The 25,423-nt window shown below is 51.5% G+C and overlaps 10 protein-coding genes across 10 annotated transcripts; 6 read left to right on the top strand and 4 right to left on the bottom strand.

Moving 5' to 3' along the window:
• Positions 1-107: 107 nt before the first annotated feature.
• On the bottom strand, positions 108-1,811 carry tpcA (O-methyltransferase tpcA; the record flags this gene model as incomplete). The annotated part of the gene is made up of 6 exons (XM_057292697.1): positions 108-435; positions 485-695; positions 751-810; positions 860-1,176; positions 1,233-1,311; positions 1,421-1,811. 6 exons carry the CDS (start codon positions 1,809-1,811, stop codon positions 108-110), a joined length of 1,386 nt encoding a protein of 461 aa, XP_057147508.1.
• Positions 1,812-2,542: 731 nt separating this feature from the next.
• Positions 2,543-3,834, bottom strand: N7519_005920 (SANT/Myb-like DNA-binding domain-containing protein; the record flags this gene model as incomplete). Its single annotated transcript, XM_057292696.1, has 4 exons — positions 2,543-3,143; positions 3,198-3,366; positions 3,441-3,484; positions 3,539-3,834. The coding sequence occupies 4 exons, from the start codon at positions 3,832-3,834 to the stop codon at positions 2,543-2,545; spliced, it is 1,110 nt and encodes a 369-aa protein (XP_057147507.1).
• A 472-nt stretch (positions 3,835-4,306) lies between these two features.
• On the top strand, positions 4,307-12,128 carry N7519_005919 (putative polyketide synthase; the record flags this gene model as incomplete). The annotated part of the gene is made up of 6 exons (XM_057292695.1): positions 4,307-4,909; positions 4,964-5,509; positions 5,557-6,985; positions 7,039-10,771; positions 10,911-11,637; positions 11,715-12,128. 6 exons carry the CDS (start codon positions 4,307-4,309, stop codon positions 12,126-12,128), a joined length of 7,452 nt encoding a protein of 2,483 aa, XP_057147506.1.
• A 94-nt stretch (positions 12,129-12,222) lies between these two features.
• On the bottom strand, positions 12,223-13,839 carry N7519_005918 (uncharacterized protein; the record flags this gene model as incomplete). The annotated part of the gene is made up of 5 exons (XM_057292694.1): positions 12,223-12,257; positions 12,309-12,604; positions 12,663-12,898; positions 12,989-13,706; positions 13,754-13,839. 5 exons carry the CDS (start codon positions 13,837-13,839, stop codon positions 12,223-12,225), a joined length of 1,371 nt encoding a protein of 456 aa, XP_057147505.1.
• A 293-nt stretch (positions 13,840-14,132) lies between these two features.
• N7519_005917 (aromatic alcohol reductase) lies at positions 14,133-15,041 on the top strand (the record flags this gene model as incomplete). The annotated part of the gene is made up of 2 exons (XM_057292693.1): positions 14,133-14,165; positions 14,220-15,041. The coding sequence occupies 2 exons, from the start codon at positions 14,133-14,135 to the stop codon at positions 15,039-15,041; spliced, it is 855 nt and encodes a 284-aa protein (XP_057147504.1).
• A 374-nt stretch (positions 15,042-15,415) lies between these two features.
• Positions 15,416-16,411, top strand: N7519_005916 (phosphotransferase family protein; the record flags this gene model as incomplete). Its single annotated transcript, XM_057292692.1, has 1 exon — positions 15,416-16,411. The coding sequence occupies one exon, from the start codon at positions 15,416-15,418 to the stop codon at positions 16,409-16,411; it is 996 nt and encodes a 331-aa protein (XP_057147503.1).
• A 907-nt stretch (positions 16,412-17,318) lies between these two features.
• On the top strand, positions 17,319-19,032 carry N7519_005915 (uncharacterized protein; the record flags this gene model as incomplete). The annotated part of the gene is made up of 2 exons (XM_057292691.1): positions 17,319-18,427; positions 18,471-19,032. 2 exons carry the CDS (start codon positions 17,319-17,321, stop codon positions 19,030-19,032), a joined length of 1,671 nt encoding a protein of 556 aa, XP_057147502.1.
• A 251-nt stretch (positions 19,033-19,283) lies between these two features.
• On the bottom strand, positions 19,284-20,436 carry N7519_005914 (WD-repeat containing protein SWD2; the record flags this gene model as incomplete). The annotated part of the gene is made up of 3 exons (XM_057292690.1): positions 19,284-20,002; positions 20,054-20,279; positions 20,335-20,436. 3 exons carry the CDS (start codon positions 20,434-20,436, stop codon positions 19,284-19,286), a joined length of 1,047 nt encoding a protein of 348 aa, XP_057147501.1.
• Positions 20,437-20,986: 550 nt separating this feature from the next.
• Positions 20,987-22,210, top strand: N7519_005913 (putative mitochondrial oxaloacetate transporter (Oac); the record flags this gene model as incomplete). Its single annotated transcript, XM_057292689.1, has 6 exons — positions 20,987-21,003; positions 21,065-21,139; positions 21,201-21,330; positions 21,394-21,865; positions 21,916-22,061; positions 22,118-22,210. The coding sequence occupies 6 exons, from the start codon at positions 20,987-20,989 to the stop codon at positions 22,208-22,210; spliced, it is 933 nt and encodes a 310-aa protein (XP_057147500.1).
• Positions 22,211-23,790: 1,580 nt separating this feature from the next.
• Positions 23,791-25,234, top strand: N7519_005912 (ribonucleotide-diphosphate reductase subunit RNR2; the record flags this gene model as incomplete). The annotated part of the gene is made up of 4 exons (XM_057292688.1): positions 23,791-23,820; positions 23,909-24,142; positions 24,241-24,574; positions 24,630-25,234. 4 exons carry the CDS (start codon positions 23,791-23,793, stop codon positions 25,232-25,234), a joined length of 1,203 nt encoding a protein of 400 aa, XP_057147499.1.
• Between the last annotated feature and the right edge of the window lie 189 nt (positions 25,235-25,423).

Here is a 25,423-nt window from a genome sequence, read left to right as displayed (position 1 = left end):
TTCGGTTGAAATGACAAATAAACAGTAGATAATTTAATGATCAGAATCTTATATCCATTTATATCTCAGATCTTGGCCATAAATGACCACAGTGGCCCTACTGGAGTCTACTTCTGCACCTCCACAATGCTGTAAATACTGCGCGTCTCAAATACCCGGGTCAATCGAAGACCCGCCTTTTCCACCAATTCCCGGAACTGCTGAGGGGTTCTCTCAATCCCATTGATGGTGCCCATGAGACTCATGTCTCTCTGGTGGTGATACCGACTGTAGTACCCATAATTGGCCGGCAAGGGCGATGGAGCATTGTCCATTTCGTCAGACCCATGGGTGGTGTTCATGACCTGATCGCAGATGAGTACACGAGACGTGTCTGACAGGGAATTTTTCAAGGCAACCAGAATCTGGACGCAGTATTCATCAGACCAGTCGTGTCTATCCAAGTTAGCTTTCTGAATTGTTCGCAGGATTGGTGGAGACTTACAAGATTGCACGCAGCCAGTAGACATCGGCGTTCTTGACGGGGTTGGGTTGGAAGAAGTCGTGCGTTTGGAAAGTCACGCTACCGGATTGCACAAGCTGTTGACCATTCTGCGGCCAGAACGTCTCCTCTGCCTGTCGAATGACTTCGGCCCGGTCTTGAACCACGCAGGTAAAATGCGGGTACGAGGTGAGCAGTTGTAAGTCAAAACCGCCTATTACAACACCATTAGTAACTGCTCTCGAAGCCTCACTCGAAACCATCCATACCAACGCCACCCCCAACATCCACCACCGTTGCCCCCTTAGGGAGTTCGTCCCAAGGATAATCTAAATGCATTAGCCTTGACAAACAACTGGGACGAGAAAAGAGGGTTACCAAAAGGAAGAGCTGCTCCGCTGACTTTCCCTCCACCAACCATCGCCAGGCCGAAGTTATCCAGTTCCGGCCGCTTGATCAAGCCATCCAAGTCGGGTTGAAGATGGCTCCAGTTCTGGGGATCCGCAACTCCCGAGTATCCTACACCGTCGTTGGTGATCTGGTCGGGTCTGACCCTCTCCGAGAGCCAGTCCCATCGCGACTTGGGCGTGCCCAGCGCTTCCTGCAACGCCGTTTCGGCGACATCGTACGAAGCCCCCTTAGGACCGAGCAGGAATTTGGGGAACCTTTCAGACGCCGAGTAGACGTCCATGTGACTGCCATTCCCATTCAGGTTAGCGCAAGCAGGGGAATTGATAGCATGATGCCGTACAAGATCAGAATATAGGCACGAAACTCCTCGTTGCCGACCAGCGGAGCAGTGATGCGGTTGTTAGCAAACCGGTCTGTGCCTGTTTGACGATAGATGTGATTGGAACAGAGGCATCGCATAATACGGGCTTTATGAAAAAGAGAATTATGAATTAGCAAGGGATAGAATTGACGGGCTGTAAGGCCTACAAAGCTTGTGAGGCTCAATCCCCGTTCTTTGAGCCAGAATCTGCACGTCCATGCCGGCATTGCCCGCCTCATGCAGGATATCCGGGATGCGTCGCTCCACCGTCACGCCGAGGGCGCGCGATTCCCAGAACTGCGCGGCAACCTCCTGGAGTCGGTTGAAGGGCTCTATAACCATCTCGTTTAGGGCTCCGGAGACAGCCAGAATGGTACGCTGGGCCTGATGAAGACGCTTGCTAGGGAGGAAGCGGGCATTGTCGACACCAGAGGTCTGGCTCGTGTCGTACTGTTCGCGGGACCATTCGTCCGTGACAACTTTGATGCTTTCGCTTAACAATGAGCCAAGTTGAGTGAGCTTAACAACATCGTTAACGGTAGGGGGAAAGCGTTCCATGATGATAAAGAGTGATTTTCTTAGATTCAGCTGGACTGGCCTGATGGAATCCCATTGTGCCCGTTCCTGTTGGCGCATTAAAAGAAATGCTGCAATGCACTCAATTCGTGATATCGAAGATCGGAGTCAGAATCAGCTCTGATATGAAAACCCCGAGTGAGCAGGTCCCATCTTCGTGGGGTCCTTTTCTGACGACTCAGTTCTGGTTGAGGGGATATCTTTGCCAATGGAGCACTTGGGGGCCAAAATAAGCAACCTTGAATCTTACGTAGTAGGCTGCGGCACGTCGCGAAAGGATCCGTTGCAGATTTGGAGGGATGCCTAGTGTACTTTTGTACCAATTTCTAGATGCAGTCTAGTACGATCCAGCGTGGCCATAGGTATTACAGCTATTGGCTTGCCCGTCCTTATTATGACACAAAGCGGGCCGACGCTTGCAACATTGCATGAAAAAGAACATATGGCATTTTCCCACTAGGCCATAACGAAAACCTTTCCAGTTTAGCCTCGGGAGGGCCATATTGTCTGACACGAGACTATATCCGCCAAGAGTGTCACGCTAAGATGGATTTCCCCAAGGGCAATATCGTGAGATTACATTTAGGTAAATTACAAATTACTTACCTAGGTAAATCTTGGAAACAGTATCTCAATTGAATTGAAATTGCCACTTGAACAGGTACAAAGGATGAAGTAGACGTTGATACATATTCTAGATATTAAAAACCAGTCTAGGTGAATCTATCGGTCTGTCGCTGAAGTCTCATATCCAACATCAACCCACATCCCATCAGCGAGTGCATCAGATCTCCGACCGAAGTTGGGTCGATATTATTTACTATCAAGGTGTAACTCGGCGAAGATACTGCGCTAGGAGAAGGTCGATTACACGGGAGAGGGATCGGCTTCGAAAGGGATGGCTTGGAGCAAAACGTGTCCGTGTCCACTCTCGGGGGCAATTCGGACTCGGGAGTCAAGGGTAAGAGGGATGGATCGACCATCTCGGGGTCTGAATAGGGATACTCAGGATCGTTGGGGAAACTCTCCAGATTCATCAGGCCATGGAGATCAGAAAGCTCATGGTGGTGTTGGACGAATGGCTGAATCTCTTCGAGGTTTGTAGAATACTCGGGGTTGTGATGGGAAGTCTTCTGATTCATCAGTTCATCGAGATCAGGAAGCTCATTCTTCTCGAAATTTGAAGAATACTCGGGATAATGATGGGAAGACCCCAGATTCATCAGTTCATCGAGATCAGGAAGCGCACGGTGGAGTTGGGTAGAGGACTGGTCCTCCACAGTATTCTGTAAGCGTCGGCAGACCAACTCATATCTGGCCATAGTTAGTAGCTGCTCAAATGCGGTCTCACGGAGATCCAGATCTCACCGATTTTTGAGGTCAGTCGGCGATCGAAATGGGAACTTGGTCGAAGCGACCAGTCGCCAGGCCCGACCCAGTTCCAAGACCGCACTCAGCAGAGCTTCGTCGTCCTGGGCGGTCCACGGGCTTCGGTCGATACTGGGATCGAGGGAGTGCTGCCAGTGCTTGGCGCATTCTGTTTTGAATCCTTTCATTAGATTTCCCGCCCATGAATATAAAAGAACAATTGTGCGTTCTCGACACACGTACGATCCGCATTGCGGGTACCGACATGCTGGCTGACTTGATTCCACCTAGAATGCTTGAGCAATTCGGTCTCTTGATCCCGAGGGCACTCATTGCCTTACCGGGTCCCATATGCACTGATGGCTTGGAGTAGACTTTGATCTTCCTCCTCAGTCCACGGGCCTTTCCGATACGCATCGGCCATTTTATACCACCGTTTTCGACAATCTTTGTTGTTACGACCCGGCAATTTCGTTGATATCGCCGTCCATGGAATCGGGGATGAAGTATCTTTGGCGATCTTAGCCACTGCATATCTGAGAGTCCTAGATTGGCTCTTACTTTGATAGACTCCGACCTCGGATCGCAGAATCGAATCTTCCTTCCGGGTCCATTTGCGAGGACAACGAGGATCCATGGTTGTGGTGGTTAGAGAGGGGATGGCAAAGCATAGAGAGTCAGCAATGGAAAAGTCCCAGCATACCTAGGTAGGGTTAGGGGGTGATGACGCCACCACGGCGTACATATATACCTTGGTATTGAATACGAGTCCTCAATTTGTAATCTCCGTCGAGACTATGAAGGCCAAGGGTCTCTGAAAATTAGGCGATGTAACTCCATATCTTAGCCCTTCTCTATTGCCACGCGTCTGACATGCAGGTTCCTCGGTCCAGATTCGGTGGAGCCGCATTTTATCCTTGGCCTCGTCAGGACCCGAGTGATGGGTACTTCCCTGAAGGATGAGACATGCAGGGCCTTATCGTCCTACCCCGTTACCGTTGGGGTGGATTGATACATTCAGCATGCGGAGAATATATATCCAGGTAGATCAGTAAGGGTCCGTGGAAAAGGCTTTTATACAATAAACGCGACTCTAAAGTATAGTCAATATGACGTTTCAACGAAACACACAAATCTTTCTATTTGGGCCGCAGACGCTCTCCGCCACCGAAACGTCCTTCACGGAGCTTCGTGAAACGGTACTGGGCGATGCTGATCTGCATTGGATCCTGGACGTCGTCAACGAACTTCCGCTTCACTTTGCCGCATTGGCAAAGGCCCTACCCACAGTCCATACCTTCCCTGGGGCACAGGAATTGCAATGGCTGAAGGACTGGTTCCAAACAGGTTGCTCACGGCATACCGCTGCCCCTTGGCCCAATATCTTGGTGACCCCGCTGGTCGTAACGGGGCACCTGGTTCAGTACCTTCGATCATTAGAGGACACTTCCAGCGTGAGCTCTGAACAGAGGGAGGCTGTGGGAATCTGCACTGGTCTGCTAAGCGCCCTGGTAGCTGCCAGCTCCTCCAGTCGATCCCAGATCCAGTATCATGGGGCGGTTGCAATTCGCCTCGCAATGCTCGTGGGTGCCGTAGTAGATGCCCAGAACTTCGCTGGCGGCCCCGATGACGAGGCCGTCTCACTTTCAGTGGCCTGGGGCCCAAATGAAGCTGAATCACGCGTGAAGAAGCTTCTGGGGCAGTTCCCTGAGGTGAGTCCCTTTCAATAGACAGTCACAGTCGGTGCTAACGCTCTCTACTACTAGGCATATATATCCGTGGTTTATGATGAGAGGCGTGCGACGATAACTGTGTCCAAAAGCAAATCTTCGGAGCTGATTCAGCGGCTGAGAGCCGCAGACATAGTTGCAGCAGAAATTGGACTGAGCGGGCGTTTCCACTGGCCCTCTCATGGGACTATGACCGAACAATGTATCCGATTCTGCGCAACTACTCCTGCATTTCAATTCCCCGGTGCATCGGAGCTCGCATTCCCCGTGCGAGGGACAGTCAACGGCAAATATCTTGCCGACGCAAACCTCCATGAAGTCGCCATTCGCTCAATGCTGGTGGATCGCCCAGATTGGTATCGCACCTTGCTGACAACCTGGTCAGAGGCGCTGACCAGCCCTGCTTCAACGATCACCTTGTTTGGTCCCAAGAGTTGTGTGGCACCGTCTCTGATGTCTCGCATCGGGCCCCATCTCCGGCTCTCGCCCAACCTCCCTCGTCGGATTCATTCTCTCGGCACGGCAGGGGACCGTGACAGTGGCCGTGATAATCGAATTGCCATAATCGGCATGTCGTGTCTTGTCCCGGGGCCAGTAGCCTGGAGGAGTTCTGGGATCTTCTCTGCCAGGGCAAGTCGCAACATATCCCCGTGCCTCCGGGACGCTTTGGCATGCAGTCTACCTGGCGGGGCATGGATGAGAATCGAACATGGTATGGCAATTTTCTCCAAGACTATGATGCATTCGACCACAAGTTCTTCAAGAAGAGTCCCCGTGAAATGGCGTCCGCCGACCCGCAGCATCGCATTATGCTGCAAACTGTGTACCAAGCGGTTGAAAATTCCGGATACTTTGCCCCCACAACTCAGTCACATCGGACCAAGGATTCTAGGATCGGGTGCTACGTTGGCCTGGGTCTGGTCGATTATGAGAACAACATTGCCTGCCATCCCGCCAACGCATACTCGGTTACGGGGAACCTGGGAAGCTTCGCGGCGGGAAAGGTCAGCCATTACTTCGGCTGGACCGGTCCCAGCATGGTTATCAACACGGCCTGTTCCTCCTCCGCGGTGGCGATTCACACAGCATGCCAGGCTATCCTCAGTGGCGAGTGCACTGCCGCCGTGGCCGCAGGCGTCAACACGATGAGCTCCCCGGAATGGTTTCACAATCTGGCGGGTGCGTCCTTCCTGAGTCCCTCAGGACAATGCAAGCCATTTGACGCCAAGGCCGATGGGTACTGCCGAGGCGAAGGGGCGGGTGCCGTGTTCCTCAAACGATATTGTGACGCCGTTCGGGATGGGGATCAAATCCATGGCGTTCTGGCTGCCACAGCCGTATATCAAAACTGCAACTGCACCCCGATAACAGTTCCAGACTCTTCCTCGTTGGCTGAGATGTTTTCTCACGTCACCCGGGCGGCTGGTTTGGATCCTGGCCAGGTATCTGTGGTGGAAGCGCATGGAACAGGCACCCCGGTGGGAGACCCAGCCGAGTATGAAGCCATTCGTCGCGTATTTGGCGGTTCCGTCCGCTCAGATATTCTATCTCTGGGCTCTGTCAAGGGTCTGGTTGGTCATACAGAATCTGCCTCAGGGATTGTGTCTTTGATCAAGGCGCTTTTGATGATTTCCCGCGGGGTCATCCCTCCCCAGGCCAGTTTCAACGTTATCAATCCAGCAATCAAGTCCAATCGTCAAGACCGGATCCAAGTCGACACGCAATGTCGAACTTGGGACGCGAGCTATCGCGCCGTGCTTATCAACAACTACGGCGCGTCAGGCACAAACGCCTCCATGGTGATCACCCAGCCACCGACCCGGAAGCAGCCCAAGTCCGCAACGACACACTACCAAGTCTCGAAGCACCCCTTTTGGTTAAGTGCGCTAGATGATCGAAGTCTGAGAGAGTATTGCTCCAAGCTACTGCACTCGATCCGTAGAGAGGGCAAGGATCAAGATCCACATCAAAATCTGGCGGATGTGGCGTTTCAGGTGTCACGACAGTCCAACCACTCCCTCGCTCGGTCGTTGATATTCCACAGCGCCTCCTGGAGGGGTTGGAGAATACCCTGGTGGAATTTATCAGCGGGCAAGGGACTACCCAATCAGTTGCCCTGCCTCCGCAAAGACCGGTTATTCTGTGCTTCGGGGGCCAGGTCTCGACGTTTGTCGGTCTAGACCGTCAAGTGTACGAGCATACGACCATCCTTCAAAGACATCTCGATGAATGCCATCGGATTTGCCAGCAGATCGGGGTAAGTGGCGGAATCTACCCTGAAATCTTTCAACGGGATACCATTGGCGATGTTGTCAAGCTGCAGACCGTGCTCTTCGCGATGCAGTACTCCTGCGCCAAGAGCTGGATGGACTGTGGCGTCACCGTTGCTGCCGTCGTGGGCCACAGCTTTGGCGAGCTAACGGCGCTCTGTGTATCCGGTATCCTATCACTCGAAGACGCTCTTCGCATGATCAAGGGTCGGGCCCAGTTGATCCAGCAAGGCTGGGGAGCCGACAAAGGCTCCATGATGGCAGTAGAAGCAGACCTGTCGGTGGTTGAGGATCTCCTGGGCGCGGTCAATGCAGCATGCGAGGATGTCGCGGTGGTTGCATGCTACAACGGGCGCCGCAGCTTCACCCTGGCTGGATCGACTAAAGCCATCGACAAGGTGGAGAACCTGCGCTCAAATGACCCGCGGTTCTCTTCCTCGATCAAAGCCAAGAGGCTCCAAGTCACCAATGCTTTCCACTCGACCCTGGTTGAGCCCCTCCTACCCGCGCTTAGGGAGATCGGAAAGAGTATTCACTTTAGAGATGCGGAAATTCCTTTCGAAAGAGCTACCCAGTCGAGGCATGTCGGCCGATTGGCTGCAGACTACGTGGCTGACCACATGCGCCAGCCAGTGTGGTTCAACGATGCCGTCCAGCGACTGTCGCAGCAATATCCGTCAGCCATCTGGCTGGAGGCCGGGTCTAATTCCACAATCACCGTTATGGCCAGTCGAGCGTTGGAATCTCCCAAGACTTCTCATTTCCAGTCCGTGAGCATCACTGGTAAAGGGGGCTTAGAGACTCTGGCCGATGTCACGATAACTCTGTGGAAGGCCGGCCTGAATACACTGTTTTGGCCTCATCACTCGACCCAAACCTCACGCCATTTCCCCCTGCTCCTTCCCCCTTATCAGTTCGAGAAGTCGAGACATTGGCTAGACCTAAAGGGTCCGCTTAAGCAGCAGGCACCACCGTCCACGGTGGAGGCCTCCAGCGACCTGTGGACGCTTTTGGGATATCAAGACCTTGAAAGGCGTCATGCCCGGTTCTTAGTCAACACCGACTCCACAGCCTTTAAGCAGTATGTTACTGGTCACAAAGTGGCTGAAGCAGCACCCCTGTGTCCTAGCATCCTCCAAATCAGCATTGCGGTGGATGCAGTGTCAAGCCTCTGTCCGGAACTCGCCCAGGAGGGGTTCCAGCCCCAGCTAGACAACATGGATAGTAGCGCTCCGATGCCACTCAATGTGTCCCGGAAGGCCTGGCTAGATGCGGAGATGCTCGGCGACGACCGCCGAATCTGGGAATGGAAGATGGTCAGTCAGAGTACCGAAGCCGGATCCAAACCCATGACTCATATCGCTGGACGGCTCACTTTGAGATCCGGGGATGATGAGACCTCCCAGAGCGAATTCAGCCGGTATGAGCGTCTCGTGCGGGCGAGCCGACCCCGCCGTCTGCTCCGGCCCGATATGGACGTAGACGCCTCGTTGCACGGTGACAATATCTACCGCTCCTTCGCGGATACCGTCGAGTACAGCGAGGTCTATAAGGGGGTCGAAAGGATGGTCGGAATGGATGAAGAGTCGGCTGGACGAGTCTCACTGTCCCAGGACCCACGGCGGTGGGTTGACATTGGTCTGGCCGACTCTTTCTGTCAGGTAGCGGGGATCTTTGTGAACTGCATGACTGGGCGATCTGATAAGGAGGTGTATATCTCGGATCGCATCGAGAAGTGGATGAAGTCTCCCAAGAGACTCCCGCAGAGTGCTGCTTCCCAGAAGGCAGTGTGGGAGGTCTATGCCTGTCACAATCGTCCATCTCCCAAGCAGTTCCTCAGTGATGTCTTTGTGTTTGACTCGCTCACCGGCGAGCTGGCTGAGGTCATCCTGGGCATTCGCTACCAACGCGTCTCTAAGGTTGCGCTTGGCAAGGTCATATCGGGTCTTTCTTCGTCCGATACAACACATTCCATCTCAGCGCCTGTATCCAACGGTGGAGCTAACTCCCTTCTATCAACACCTCAGTTGGCCCCGAAGAAAGATGCATCGCGCTCGATGAAGGTCGCAGCCACGGTGAAGGATATTTTAGTCAACCTGTCTGGTTTAGAGCCCACCGAGATCAACGACGATTCCGATCTGATTGAACTCGGCATCGATTCTCTCATGGGAATGGAACTCGCCAGAGAGATTGAACTGGCCTTCAAAATCAGTTTGGACACGGCCGATCTCTTAGAGATCACCAAGTTACGGGAGCTTGTCCAATGCGTGCAAAAGGCCTTGGGGCTTGGAGGAGAGGAAGAGATGAATGGCACTCATGAGTCCACGAATCAAGTTATTGCAGTCAATGGCCACGACGGCATCAACGGAGGACCTCCCCAGGAAGCCACCTCTACCAGGACCTCGAACGGTGCATCCAACGGGAAACTCTCTATCCCAGCACCACCGGGCAATGAAGTATTGACAGAGGCTATCCTGCAATGCTTTGGTCGGATTCGGGCGAATACTGATGACTTCATCGTACAAAACGGACTGGATGGATACATCGATAATATTCTTCCGCTTTCGGATGAACTCTGTGTGGTTCACATCTTGGATGCCTTCGAGCAGCTGGGCTGTCCTATCCGTACCACGCCCGCCGGTAACATCCTGGGTCCAGTGGAGCACCTGCCGCATCACACACAATTCGTACACTGTCTATTTGAGTATTTGGAACAAGCCGGTCTGGTCGAAATCGACGACATTCGGATCAGAAGAACGCTCCGCTCGGCACCAGTCCGGTCAGCCAATGAGATCCTCGAGGAGCTCGTTGAGCGCTCTCCGGTGTTTGAGAGTGATCATCGATTGACCCATTTTGCAGGCGCCAGCTTGGCAGACTGTCTATCTGGCAAGAACGACGGGCTCCAGCTCATTTTCGGCTCTCCAGAGGGAAGGGGATTACTGAGCGGCTTTTATGGCCAGTCGCCCATCAACACCACGTGGATTGGGCAGATTAGGGAGTTTATAATTCAGGTTATTCCCCAACTATCCATAAATGGAGGGCCGATCAAGGTGCTGGAAGTGGGAGCTGGAACGGGAGGGACCACCGCCCAAATGGTGGCACTCTTTGCCGCCCTCAACGTGCCAGTGGAATACACGGTGACGGATATCTCATCTTCGCTGGTAGCAGGGGCCCGCAAGAAGTTCAAAGAGTACTCGTTCTTGAAGTTCCGCGTGCTTGATATCGAAAAGCAACCACCGGCGGACCTGGTGCACAGTCAACACATTGTTCTTTCAACCAATTGCATCCACGCCACCCACGACCTGGTGCAGTCGACCAGAAACATCCACGAGATACTGCATCCTCGCGGATGCCTGATAATGCTCGAGATGACCCGCAGTATGGCCTGGATCGATATTATCTTTGGTCTGTTGGAGGGGTGGTGGCTCTTTAACGACGGACGGCGTCATGCCTTGGCGGATATCGCTCGCTGGGAATCAGCGTTGCATTCGGCTGGATACGGACAAGTCCTCTGTACTGAAGGCAGGCGTCCCGAAACAACTATCCAACGCGTCATTGTCGCCTTGGCCGAGAGGTACCATGCTTCCCCCTGCAGAAACCTCGGGCTGCTGACCTGGTGGCCCGTGAAACAGTTCTTGATGCATACGTCCAACGCTACACCGAGGACTTTCGACTTCCCGATGGCTTTACGGAAGTGACGCAAACCCCCCCAGGAGCAGCGGTCATGCGTGCTCGTCACAGGCGCAACTGGTAGCCTTGGGAGTCAGCTCGTTGCCTGTCTGGCACAAATCCCTGACGTCCACAAAATCTTCTGTCTCAACCGGGCCAGCAGTGTTGATGCGACGCTCCGTCAACATAAGGCCCTGGAATCAAGGGGGGATCAATCTGGAGCCGACCGCGTTGGCAAAATTGACGGTGCTGGAAACCGACCTGTCCAAGCCTCTGCTGGGCCTATCCACTGTAGACTACGACCGAGTGGTAAAAGAGACAACACACATTGTGCACAATGCGTGGCCCATGAGTGTCACTCGGCCTGTTAGTGCCTTTGAATCCCAATTCAGCGGCATGCGCAGCCTGATCCACCTCGCCCGGGACATCGCTACCCGTCTCCAGTCGTCGTTCAAGAAGGTCTCATTCCAATTCATTTCCTCCATTGCCACTGTCGGCTACTTCCCTCTGCTGAGCGGAAATTCCCTTGTTCCAGAGCAGCGGATGACGGTAGACTCGGTGCTTGCCTCAGGATATGGGGAGGCCAAGCTCGTCTGCGAGCACATGTTGGAACAGACGCTCAATCAACACCCCGGCCTGTTCCGGGCCATGACTGTGCGAATAGGACAAATTGCTGGCTCCACCACGAGTGGATACTGGAACCCTACCGAGCATTTATCATTTCTAATTAAATCGTCGCAGACTATCCAGACGCTGCCTGCTTTTACAGGGGTAAGCTCTTGTTACCTTCCGACCCTTACATTACACAGAAAAGCATCTGCTAACAAGTTCCTCCTCTCGATTCATAGGAACTCTCCTGGTGTCCCTCTACGGACGTAGCCACCATACTGTCGGAGCTGCTCCTCGGGGACCACGTCCCCTATCCCATCTATCACGTCGAGAATCCCTCGCGGCAGCCGTGGGATGAAATGATAGGGATTCTGGGCGAGGCGCTCGGCATTCCGGGTACGAACAGGGTTCCTTACGAAGACTGGATAGCATTGGTGAAAAGCCACCCTGGTCCTGTGGGGAGTGATAATCCAGCTGCTTTGATTATTGACTTCTTGGAGACGCATTTTGTGCGGATGTCCTGCGGGGGCCTGGTTCTGGATACGACTCATGCCGCCGAGCACTCCCCAACTCTGGCAAATCAGAGACCGGTGGACTCCCATCTGGTTCAAAATTATATTCGAAGTTGGAAGAAGTTCGGGGTTTTGAAATGATAACAGTGTTCATTTCTACGGAAATGCCAAATCCTCCAGGGAGATATTTCTGAATGTGGGAGTTTGAAATAATAGTTTACAGGGTACATGTCTCCTATGATGTCTCAACTTTTGCCAAGTAACGTTCTACTGGGGTTAGTATAATTCACACATATGTAGTTTGTAACGTGCGCCACGTACCTGCGGCCACCCATCTCATACCCAGATAGCCTAGTAGGTCTTTCAAGGGTCGAATCGACGGCTCCGGATCGACACACCCAGATACCCTGGCGTCGCCAAGACACACCATAGCGGCCTTGTATATGCAATGAGGGAGAAACACGGACAAAGTCATCATATCAACCGGGGGAGAGATTTCCGCGCCGCGCGCAATCTCGTAAACGAGGGACTTGAGAATATTAATCGATGTGCGGATACAATACTCATTGTCGGGGATATTCATGTGAGATCCAACTTCGAGAGTTTCGAGCATGGCACTGGTTAGTAGCGTTGGGATTAGTCACTTGTTTCTGAACTTGTGCTGGGCAGCGTTACCTTCTACATAGCGCCAATGCGCTATCCGATAGAGGATGCGGTGGGTCCGTATCACCGCTTTGGAAGGTCACCAGAAACGAGGTTAGGGATTTGAGAATCTGGACCGCCTCGACGCTATCAAAAAGGGGATTCGATTGGGTCGTATGGATATGAACTAGCACCCGATCCAAGAGCTGGGATGCGTGGGCCAGCCTAGTGAATGAATCCACTTCTACCGTCGCGCAATCTTCAGATTCCTATTTTCGGAGTTATTCTCAGATAGAGTTCGGTGAGTGGTTGACAGCAGCCAGTCGGTCAGTCACTCACAGCGGCTATGGATCGATCACTGTGAGTATTGGGTGCTTGGCCATTCTCCAGCGAGACATATCTACCACGGGCTCTTGCTTCAGTACGAATATCATTTGGTGTGCTTCCTTGGGGGCCAGATCTGACCTATCAGTGATGACAATGCCCCGCCAAGTCTGTCGTGCCTCCTCGACTTTCCGTGGGTCCCGGAAGGCCTTGCGCAGGTCCTCGCAGGTGGCATTGATTCCTAAGGAGACTGCGGCGCGCATATTGGCTGCAGCGGAGATATATGCGGAGGGATACATTGCATGACCAATCTCGAAGACCGTTAGGAGAAGTCGACTCTGCAGCATTTCCAACGAATTCGTCCCCATCGCCTCAAGAAGAGCTACAAAGCTCTTGAGAGAAGCATACATCGATCTGGTCGAGAGAGGAAGCTCTCCCCCCACAGGCCCCTTACAAACGAGGGCCATACATAGGGTCAAGAGGCTTAAGTCGGATGGTGCACTGGCCGTCTGGACGCGTATGTTTGATAACCGGATATTATAAGAGGGCTCCGATATGATAGGGAACCAGGTATGTACAGTCCGGAAATAAAAGGCTGCGGCGGCCTGCACTTGCAGTCTATCGCCCACATTTGATGAGACCTGAGCTTCGAGGGTATGACGCAGGTTGGAAGGGGTCAAGTCGGCCCAATCTGGTACGGGCAACAGACGAGGGGCTTCAGCTGGAAGGAGATAGTCACAATGCTTATTCAATCTAGATTGATCAGCATGCATCGTCTATAATCCTAGGCGACTACGCACCTTTTACAAAGGGTACAGCAGGGAAGGATCTTGTCACATCTCCGTTTCTGTCTCCGGCAGCGAACGCAGGCCTGATCGGCCGACATGGTTGCGGATGCGGGTGCGGGTGCGGGGTGCGCAGCCCTGGAGGTTAGCCACTTAAATAATCAGGCGCGGAGATAAGTGGCATTTCCAAGGTTCTGTACCAAGCCTAATTTGGTTTAGATCCCGCACCCGCATCCGCACCCGCATCTCCACAACTTGAGCGTACCTACCTACGTACCTACGTAGGTAGGTAGGTATGTAGAGGCACATTGATCTTTATATATTACCTAGGTCTCCATAATATGCTGTAAAGGCAGCTCTTCCAGTATCTCCAATAGGTTTCCTTTTCACAGCTATGGGGGAGATTCGCAACGTTGCCATTGCAGGGGTATGTCAAATAATCATTCTCCTGTCGTACTCAGGACTTATAGACTATGTCTAGGCTTCCGGAGCCCTGGGCTCTCCTATCTTTAACGCACTTCTGGAAAGCGAACTCTTCAATGTGACTGTTTTGGCACGCCAGTCGTCTCAAGCACAATTCCCGGCGTCTGTCAAGGTAGTCCGCGTGGATTACAACTCGGTCCCAGACCTGACAGCGGCTCTGACCGGCCAGGATGCCGTTGTCTCCGTCCTGACAACCAGTGCCATGGAGACACAGATCCCACTGATTGAGGCCGCAGTGAAAGCTGGAGTGAGGAGGTTCCTTCCCTCCGAGTTCTGCGCCAACATCGGCAATCCCAAGGCAGCCAGTTTGCCTGTCTACCACTCCAAGCTCGCGATACATGAGGTCATCCAACAACAGGCTCGGGATCATCCTCATTTCACATATACTTTAATTCGCAACGGGCCTTTCCTCGACTGGAGCATGGCCTATGGTTTCTTTTTCAGCCTCGATGGAGGATCGACTCCCTTATACGACGGCGGAGACCGTCCGTTCAGTACAACCACCTTGGCCACAATTGGCCGGGCCGTGGTAGAGGTCCTGCGTCACTCGGAAGAGACACGAAATAGAGCGGTCTTTGTTCAAGACCTCGTCACCACCCAGCGAAAGATGCTGGCTATTGCCCAGAAGGTTGCACCGGATCGCAAATGGACCCCGAGTGATGTGAGCACCGCCGACATGGAGACCATGGCGCGGGACAAATACGCCAACGGGATGATCGATCTGGCAGCCTCGATGGGATTCTTTTGTCGCTCGGTCTTTGGGGAAGGGTACGGGGAGAGTTCCAGGAGGTGGACAATGAACTACTCGGCATACCATTGAAGACGGATGCTGATCTGGAGGAGTTAATCCGGGGAGTACTTTCCGGACAGAAATCTACTTAGTGAGCCTGACTCTGAGTGCCCCCATAAAAGCGGCAGCTAAGATAGGAAAGCCGCACCTGGCAGAGGAAATCTTAGCTACCTACTATGTAGGTACAACCATTCTCAAATGACTCTTTCCCAGCCAATAAGATCCAATATTGCTTTAAGTGTACTTCGTCGTAGCCGCAGGTTATCTGTGGCTAGTACGGGATGAACTTATCCCGAATCCGAATCCAAAACACAAACCCCCTTTTGTCCTTTACGATGTAAACAGCGCCCCACTCTCTGATTACCACTACCTGGTATTTCCTCGTTTCTCTACTACAAATAACTATGGATTTCAATCATCTTGCTGAAAAGAAATACGAACAGAAGGCTGCTGCTTGGTTGAACCTTTGGTTGAGCCGGAGCCCAGAAATTCTGTCTATGCAGCTTGCTAAGAAGCATCGACCTGGTGAAACTATATCTGCGTGCCTATGGAAAAGTGGTGCTTTCAATATATGCTATCTGGTCAGATATGAAAATGGGCCAGATGTCATCGTTCGTTTCGCTGCCCTCGGAAGGGCTATTCTCCGCAGGGAGAAAGTCCAAATTGAAGTTGCAACAATGAAGTATATACGCAAGACCACTTCGATCAATGTTCCTGAAGTGTTCGGCTCCGGTATCTGCTGGGCGGGCCCTTATATTGTCATGCCATTTCTCGAAGGAGTGCCATTATCACAACTCCTCCAAGATCCTTCTTCAGAGGGAAGGCCAGTCCTGAACCCGCAAATAAGTGATCGGAGCTTGAAGCGGGCTTATCGCGAAATGGCCGCGCTTATCCTCGAGCTCTCCAAACATGAATTTGATTCAATCGGTGCGCTTGAGGAAAATGAGAGGGGTTTCTTTGTTGCCAAGCGACCTCTCACCAACATGAATGAGTTAATGGTCTCTGCAGATTTACCCGAAGAAGCCTTCCCCTCGCACACATTCAAGTCGGCCACGGACTACTTCCAAGGGCTTGTTATGCAGCATCTCTCCCATCTTCGACTACAGCAACAAGATGCTGTTAGCAGCGAGGAGGATTGCCGGAGGAAATTCACTGCTCGTTGTTTATTCCTGGATATTACAAAGAAAATCTGCACCGAAGATCCTCAAGGGCCATTTCGACTATACTATGGCGACCTCCGTCCGTCAAATGTCCTAATAGATCTCGATACTTTCCGTATCTCGGGAGTTATCGACTGGGAGTTTACATATGCTGCACCCGCCGAGTTTACATGGGTAGCTCCTTGGTGGCTCTTGTTACATAGCCCGAGGACTGGGAGGGTGATGTCAACCTGTTTTTGACTCGCTATACTCCCAGACTTCGTGTCTTTTTGGAAGTCTTGAGCGACCATGAAAGCAAGTTGATAGAACAGCAACTCCTCTCTGAGTCACAGCGCCTGTCTCCACGGATGAAAGACTCCATGGAGACGGGTTTATTTTGGGTCTGCTTAGCAGCAAGATACAGCTCAATGTTCGATGAAATCTACTGGACATTCATCGACCATCGATACTATGGAACCTTTACTTCTCTTGCTGACCGTATACGGCTTTTGGACCAAGAACAACAGCAAGAAATGAACGAACTTGTGAGGATCAAGACTAACCAGTACACTAAGGATGAAGATTTTGAGGATTACTATCCAATTGATAAGCTACTTGAATTATAATTATGTATTCATCTCGGATTATGTTATGCTTTGGTCCAATAAATGGTGCATCGGCAAATCTACCTGAGACATTGATTCCCACACAGTTTAGAGTCTTTGGTGTAGCACCATGTCCAATTATTTTACCAATAATCTGATATATTTGGCCATATCCGAGATATCATACTAAGACCGTTATGAGAAGTTTCTTTTTGCATGTGTCGTCCAATATTCTTAGTGTTACAACTAGAACATTCGGACGATTTTTGAGTCATCCAGAGCCTCATGTGGAGCCCTAATCTCTTACTTCCTATATAAATTGATTTATTCCAATATTGCTAATAGCAATGTTTCCATGAAAAGGACCTTGGAATGTTTTGCCATAGCAACATTGAACCTTCCGATAAAAGCATTCTTATCGCAACTGCCCCGCAAACACTCAAAACAGCTCCAACTCCCAAAAACCACAGACAACCCCACCACGCATCTCACACCTACATATGCGAGGCAGTATCACCATCCTAAAACATCACATGCATACAACCGGTGTCTAAGCATACACAATGGCACCGGATACACATCCCCACGTCTCCGCAAACCCTTCCTCCACTTCCGACAAAGAAAGCGACAATGACAACGCAAGCACAGACACCGCGAAACCAGAGTCCCAAGCAACAGAACCCAGCTCTAGGACCAGCACAACCCTCTCAGCCCAACTGAATCAAGAATGTAAACATCTACTCTCCCAGATCGATACCTACCAATCCCTCCTCGCGTCCACGCTACGGAACCCACAGCTCGTCGAGGTGCGCCAATTCCGCTCCAGCGTAGCCTCCGAGCTGAAAATGCTAGAGAAGCTAGGCCGGCAGATTGAGGAGGCAATTGGAGACACATCACCAGGATCAGAAACAAGTCGAATGGAAGATGGGGTGACGGTGTCGCGTGACCCCGATTTGGAAATGCGGCTGGTGCATGCGCTTCGCTCGTCGAACTTGCCGTTCTACCAGGCTGTCTGGGGAATCGCGAGCGGGTCTTGTTCTGGGTTGGTTGCGCTGGGGAAAAGGTTTTACTGGGATGGGGAGACGAAGGCGTCGGAGAGGAAGAGTGTTAGTGGGAAGGGGAAGGGGAAGGATGGTCCTGCTCAGCCGGAGAAAAAGCCTAACAGAGATAAGCGCAAGAGTGTGTTTGTGGATATTGTGGCTGATGATGGGGAGGAGTGGGTGAAGGTGTCTACTATATCGGAGAATCGGCTTCTGTTCGAGATGGCGAAGAAGGGCTGGGAGGGTGATAGTGATGATGAGTGGTCTGATGGGGGTAAAGGGCGGACTGTTTTGCAGAATTTTGATGATGATGGGGATGGGGATGATGATGATGATGAGTTGGAGCTTATTAAGTTGGCTCGGGATCTAAGGAAGGCTTCTGATGCTACGCGCGTTAGATATAGACATCCTCGGCTACGGGTTGTTATACCTAAGATCGAAGAGGGAAGTGTTCCTGAAATTGACGCTGTCTTGAACGAGATGCGGAGCTATGGTATTCGGGTTGACTGCCAGGGGAGTCTGCCAGCAGAGACTCGTACCGGGCTAGCCCATCTCCTGCCTCAACCATTCAAAAACTTCACTTCGACTCTGAATGTCGACTGCACTTTACTTCTTGCCTTGGTATCTGACTTGTCTCACATCAAGAACATTCCGCTATCCCCCCCATTTCCATAGAGCCATCGTTCGACAAATAGAAGTGGAGCGGGAAAAACCACTGCTCACTTCGGAGCTCTGGCCGGCTATGGATGGCCGTGGGCTCGTATCCACCACAGAGGCTGCAGTGCGCTTCCAGGAAATCGTCGAAACCATTGGGACAGAGACGGAGAAGAGCCGAACTCGCATGTTGCTGGGAGACCCACCATACGAACAACTTGATCGTGAAGCTATTCTCCAGAAGTTCCAAGAATTGTCTGATTACCAGGTGCCCGCAGATTGGAAACTCCCCATCGAAGTGGTTGAAGCCCAGCGAGTGATCGATGCGGCCAAAACACAGGGTAAACTTCATCCAGTGGTACATGAAGTCGGGAAAGGCCTGTCGGATATCAACCATAGCGTGTTTTTGTACGGTTGGGTAACCGGTTTGACGACCATTTCCAGCAATCGCACAATCGACAAGCAAATCGAAGCCACCATCGAGGAAAATCGGAAAGGCGATGACAGCCTAGAAGGCCCTGACGTTTGGATTTGTGACACAGCACGAAGTTTGGTGGGCAAAGACAAAGATCGAAAAGCATAATCATACAGGTTCGGTCATCTGCTAGACGAGGAGAATAGAAAGCGCTTTTCTTGACCTTGACAATTTGTGAACACGGTGCCATTATTCCGCAGGGCACCCACTCATACAGTGTATTTGTAGACAGTGATTGGCTGAGAGTTTGAGACAAAATCGGAGATCTGGTCATTTTCATCACGTCACCAGATTTTATTTACTTCTCTGAAGATTTGCCGTGGTCGTCGGGGACATAGAAGATAATTTCCTTGTCAGCACTAGCGATCATGTTGTAACGCGGGTTGTACTCCACCATGGCCGCGCAGCTCGGAGCAGACAACCTGGTTGAAGGCTGTAGTGTAAGGTCCCCCCCCGCCAACCTGTCCCAAGTCCCACACGAGCATACCGTGCTGCTCCCCATTGCCTCCAATAACATATCTACCATCGGGGGAGAAACAAGCGTCGCCTTGTCCGAGAGGCTTCCCAGTCGTGGACACTGGAGCAGCACGACCAGACGCCCCACTCTTGCCGGCCAGGAAGGCCTTGAGTGTACCATCAAAGGCATCTAGAACAAAGTGGCCATGATAGTCTGTTCCAACCATCAAATATTTTCCATCGTTGGAGAACTCCAATCGAGTCCATGCTCGTCCCCGCGTCGACGGTGTGAATCTCTCCTCGTATGGCGCTAGGTCGAAGGTGGAGAAGGGCGATTTGTCAAAGTTGCGGAAGTCATAGAGAAGCACTGCAGCTGTTGATTGAGACGCGATTGCAATCACTGTACCTGACGGATCAAAGGTAGCAAGGTATGGGGTCGCAAGGTTAAGCTTGCCCTGCGCATTCCTCGAATTCAGGTCCCACAATGTCACAGTATCATCCTTGGAGCAGGACATGAAGGCGTCGCTTGCAGGGGATTGAGCTAGGCAAGTGACTTGGTCGTTATTGCCGGTGAAATATCGTATGTATCCCTCATTGTGGAGGTCCAGTAACCGCAGGTTATCTGTAAATGGTGAGCTAGGTAGCTAAAGGCAAAGGCCATGCAGTCACATACTATCAATCTTGGTACTCGCATGGAGAACCTGGCGAGAGTGATGGGTGAATCTCGCAAGGTGAACACCGTATTTCTTGCTGGCTACGGATTTGTTGAATTTGCCTTCTTTCACGTCATAAACATGCATACTGTCATCGTTGCCGGCGCCAATTAGAACGTCGCCCTGGTCGTCAAAGTCCAAAGAAGTCACATATTTGGACGGGTCTTTTTTACACGGGTGGAAGCCCTACGTGACAGCCTTGTCAGAGAGTGCCATAATTCCAATATTCATGTGAACCTACCTTGGATGGGCGGAATGTGTCAATAATGTCCGTGATTTTCTGCGACTTGAGGGGAGCTTGGGCGGGCGGACCCTGCTGAGGTGTTGATTGGCCTTCGGTCATGGCGGTGTGGTCGGTGAAAGTGAGAGGTTACTGAGAATATATGTATTATAGGAAGAAATTGGCAGAATGTAAATAAAAACAAAGGTGAAGACAATGTGAGATTGAGGAAAGAGCTGCCTGACAACCTTGGAAGCTCCGAGGTGAAGCTCCGCGACATGGCTTTTTTTGCACGCCTCACCGCCTCACCGCCTCGGCTGACATAAAAACTCTGGGGCCGACGCCGGAGGGCCCTGGCTCAATTGACCAATGAGCGTTTACCCGACTCCCTGTTCGCCGCATGTAAGCTTTTATGTCCACGGTTATCTCAGGGCGCATATTGACTCAACCCCTTCAATATCTGGTCCTAGTTGAAAATATTGTGCATTCCTTCATATTTCTCACCCATACTTCCCGATTGTGACTTGGGCTATACAGCCTCGATAACTTGCACATATCCTGTTGAATCTCCGCTACTGGCCGCACTCATTTCATCCTGCGGGTCCGATCTTCCTCCGCTAACCGACACACCTGAGCAAGCATCACACAGTCAAAGCATCACATATAAGGCAATATGTCTACTACTGGAGGGTAGGTCGTATCTCTGCGCGGGTGTACAAAGCCTACGCTAACAGCAATTGTGGTGGAACAGCGCGTTCATTGCAGGTGGCATTGCAGCATGCGGTGCGGTCACTGTCACCCATAGTTTCGAGACGGTCAAGATCCGGTTGGTTTCCTAATACTCCGGATTTGCCGCCATTATGCTGACAGTTATGTCTGGCTACAAGGCTTCAACTGCAGGGTGAATTGCAGACCAAGAATCAGGCAGTGAAGATGTACAAGGGCCCGTTGCACGGCATCAAAGTCATTTTGCAAAATGAAGGACCCCGGGGTCTGTTCCGGGGTATTGGATCTGCTGTACGTGATCTCCCCTTGAAACCGCATATAGAAGCATACCAAGCTAACATCTGGGTTATGTAGTATATCTACCAGGTCTTGCTTAATGGCTGCCGTCTGGGCTTCTATGAACCTATCCGCTCGAACCTCACAACTGCTGTATACAATGACCCCAAAGTCCAGTCCCTCGCTGCCAATGTCATCGCAGGAGCTGCTTCAGGTGTTATTGGTGCCGCAGCAGGGTCGCCTTTCTTCCTTGTGAAGACCCGTCTTCAGTCCTACTCACCGCTCCTCCCCGTCGGCACCCAGCACAACTATAAGAACTCGTTTGATGGCCTTAGCAAGATCTACAAGGGTGAGGGAATCAAGGGCATCTATCGTGGTGTCGGTGCTGCTATGATCCGCACGAGTTTCGGTAGTGCCGTGCAGCTCCCCACATACTTCTTTGCCAAGCGCCGTCTGACCCGCCACCTGGGTATGGAGGAGGGTCCTGCTTTGCATCTGGCCAGTAGCGCAGCTTCTGGCTTCGTTGTGTGCTGCTTCATGCACCCCCCTGGTATGTTATCTCGAACACGTGCTATATGTTCTTCGCTGACTTCTCTCTAGACACGATCATGGCTCGTATGTACAATCAGACAGGTAACCTGTACGGTGGTGTGTTTGATTGCTTGCTCAAGACTATCCGCACCGAGGGTCCCCTTGCCATTTACAAGGGCTTCTTCGCCCATCTCGCCCGCATCCTTCCCCACACTGTAAGTGACAGGAGTTGAGCATTGGTCTGGCATTCATGAACTAATCCCGCCTCTAGATCTTGACTCTGAGTCTGGCCGAGCAGACTAACAAGCTGATGCGCCGTGTCGAGGACCGGATCCTGCCCGACTCCTTCCGTGAAGGAATCTAAGCAACCTATGGGATATATTTTGAAGGGATCTTTCTCGTGAGATCCATTACCAATATCTGCATTGCCTGGCTGGGGTTTCTTTTCGAATGTTCCGTGCTGCACAATTGCTTTTGATTGGGCATATATATGGCGTTTGGTAGAGTAACCTGTTGATTTCAGAATTAGAGGGTCTGTACATACTGTTGTTCACATATCGCAAGCATTGGAAATATTTTGGATATGTCTCCTGGCATTACTCGTATTTGGCCTCACAATCGGTTTCCCCGGCACAGATCGCGAAACACGAAAACGCGCTAGCACGTGGTGATGCAAGGCACTTCCCTGCTGCTCCCAGTAGTCCACTAGACTAGTGGTATGTGGAACCGGTGCACCCCGAGCTCAAACTTAGCAGGTGGATATATCTTGATGGGGACTTGCAAGGGATTACTCGCCACATTGCATTCAACCCTTGGAAACAGTGTCAATATACCGTATACATATGTAACATAGACGACCTTGTTCCTTGTCACTCCGCAGATATATCCGAATGCAACTTGAAAACGTAAATTAGTCCAACAAAGACCCCTAACGTTAAAATACTGCGTGGCTGCCTAGGTGTGACGCAGCTAAGACGATCGGCACTTTCTGTTTCCCTTGCGGGTCCACTCCCAGAAGTTTCCTGATGGGGTAAAAGGAAAAGAGATCCTTCATTCATGGGACTTGACAGGAGCTGCCACATGTTACTCGCCTTGTTTATGCTATGGACTACGTATACATTTATTGTCGAGACTAACGGACGAAAACAACATTTGAACCCTTGGAGCATGTTAACACAGCAGATGGAACGCGTGTGGGGAGCTGAACACACCCTTACGCCATGGAAATTATGGAAATTGAGCTATAAATTGGCGAATGAGATGCTAATGCCTAGATCTAGACCAATAACGTAACCAATTACATCCGTAAATCCGGTTGTTTTCCCAGTCGCGTCGCGTTTTTTTGTGGATTCTCTGGCTTATCTGATCGTGATCAATAGTGGGGACCGAAAATTGGACACGCGTGAGAGTCGATGTCTTAGGTTGTACTCCGTAGGCTTATGGAGGTAGTAGCGTGGTAATTGCCGTATTCAATGTTGGATATTGGTGTTCATTATTATCAGAATAGAGTGTCAAGGATTCGAGAGTGATATAGATACAGATGTAGATAAGATCGGAATCTACAGAATCTACATAAAAAAAGTACAAAACTCCATGACATGCACAAGAATGGAGCTGGAATGGAGCACGGCCAAGGACTATCCTTTCGGATGTTGCTGGGACCCCAGTGGCATGAGAAAAGAATCGCCCAATTAGGAAAGAAGGGCTGGGGGAAAAACCTTGGAAGACGCGCCGAATGTTACCTAATCAGTGCGCGCTGTCACGTGCGACGTGACTTAGCCCGTCGCGCTAAAGAGAAATCGGCAGTACTTAATCGAGTTTCTCTTCCCTCGTTCAACTCCAAATTTCCCATCCCACTCTCAAAGCTTCCGTCTCATTATTACTTGCCGTCCTTTTGTTCAAGAATTGTTTCTGTGATATTACATTCCTCACACACTTGTTCCAATGGCTGCTCAAGTCACTCCCTCCAAGCAGGTTCGTGATGTCACGCTTCTTGCCTCTTGCCTCTTCGCGTCAAGACGCGTCGTGAAGTTCGTTTGAGCTAACATTTCCTCTTTCTTAGGCTGCTTCCTCCCTCGAGAACCTCAAGATGAGCGACTCCCCTGTTAAGAAGCTCGACTTCCAGTCGGGTGGCAAGGAGAACGCGTCTCTCAAGCCTGTCGACACCCCCATTGAGAAGCCTACCGAGAAGGCCCTCGAGAACAAGCCTCTTACTATCAAGGAAATTGAAGCCACAGAGCCCCTCCTCCAGGAGAACCCTCACCGTTTTGTCATGTTCCCTATCAAGTACCATGAGGTAAGTCACGTCGACGCGTTTCACGCGTAAAGTGGATATCGCGAAGGATGTCCTGCCAGCATGAACATTGAAGCTAACCATACCTCTCATTTTCACAGATCTGGCAAATGTACAAGAAGGCCGAAGCCTCATTCTGGACCGCTGAGGAGATTGATCTCTCTAAGGATCTTCACGACTGGCACAACCGCCTGAACGACGATGAGCGTTACTTCATCTCCCACGTCCTGGCCTTCTTCGCGGCCTCTGACGGTATTGTCAATGAGAACCTTGTTGAGCGTTTCAGTGCAGAGGTCCAGGTCCCCGAGGCCCGTTGCTTCTACGGCTTCCAGATCATGATGGAGAACATCCACTCCGAGACCTACTCCCTGCTCATCGACACCTATATCAAGGAGCCCAAGCAGCGTACCTACCTCTTTGATGCCATTGACACTAGTAAGTGCTTCTCACATTGACTTTATGACGTTCAATTGTCTAACGTGGCATTTAGTTCCCTGCATTACCAAGAAGGCCAACTGGGCCATCCGCTGGATCAACGACCGTGAGTCAACCTTCGCTTCGCGTCTGGTTGCCTTCGCCGCCGTCGAGGGTATCTTCTTCTCTGGCTCTTTCGCCTCCATCTTCTGGCTGAAGAAGCGCGGCCTGATGCCTGGTCTCACTTTCTCCAACGAGCTGATCTCTCGTGACGAGGGTCTCCACACTGACTTCGCTTGTCTGCTGTTCTCCCACATGAACCACCGCCCCGACCCCAAGGTTGTTGAGGAAATCATTGTCGAGGCCGTTGGCATCGAGCAGGAGTTCCTCACTGACGCTCTTCCCTGTGCTCTGCTTGGCATGAACTCCAAGCTGATGTGCCAGTACATTGAGTTCGTCGCTGACCGCCTGCTGGTGGCCCTCGGCAACAAGAAGTACTACAACGCTACCAATCCCTTCGACTTCATGGAGTCCATCTCTCTGGCCGGCAAGACCAACTTCTTCGAGAAGCGTGTCGGTGACTACCAGAAGGCTGGTGTCATGGCCAGCACCAAGCAGGAGGTCAACGCAGAGGGTGAGAAGGTCGTCAGCGGCGGTCTCAACTTCGATGAAGACTTCTAGACGATGCCCTTCTCTCTTCCCTCTTGTGTTGTTTTATACCCTCTCCCCTTTCACGTGATATTATGCTTTTCTTATTCTGTTTATTTTATTGATTGATGCAATTTTCGTTTGAAGGCTCGCATGGGAATGGCGTTTACTTGTTTTTTCCTGGTCTATCCTGGACTGGCGTCCATGGATTAACGGCGGATT

Source organism: Penicillium mononematosum, assembly GCF_028829835.1.
Source record: "Penicillium mononematosum strain IBT 11891 chromosome Unknown utg000003l:1.0-8172316.0:1.0-8177699.0, whole genome shotgun sequence".
Taxonomy (NCBI): Eukaryota; Fungi; Ascomycota; class Eurotiomycetes; order Eurotiales; family Aspergillaceae; genus Penicillium; species Penicillium mononematosum.
This window is presented reverse-complemented; position numbering and strand designations above follow the sequence as displayed.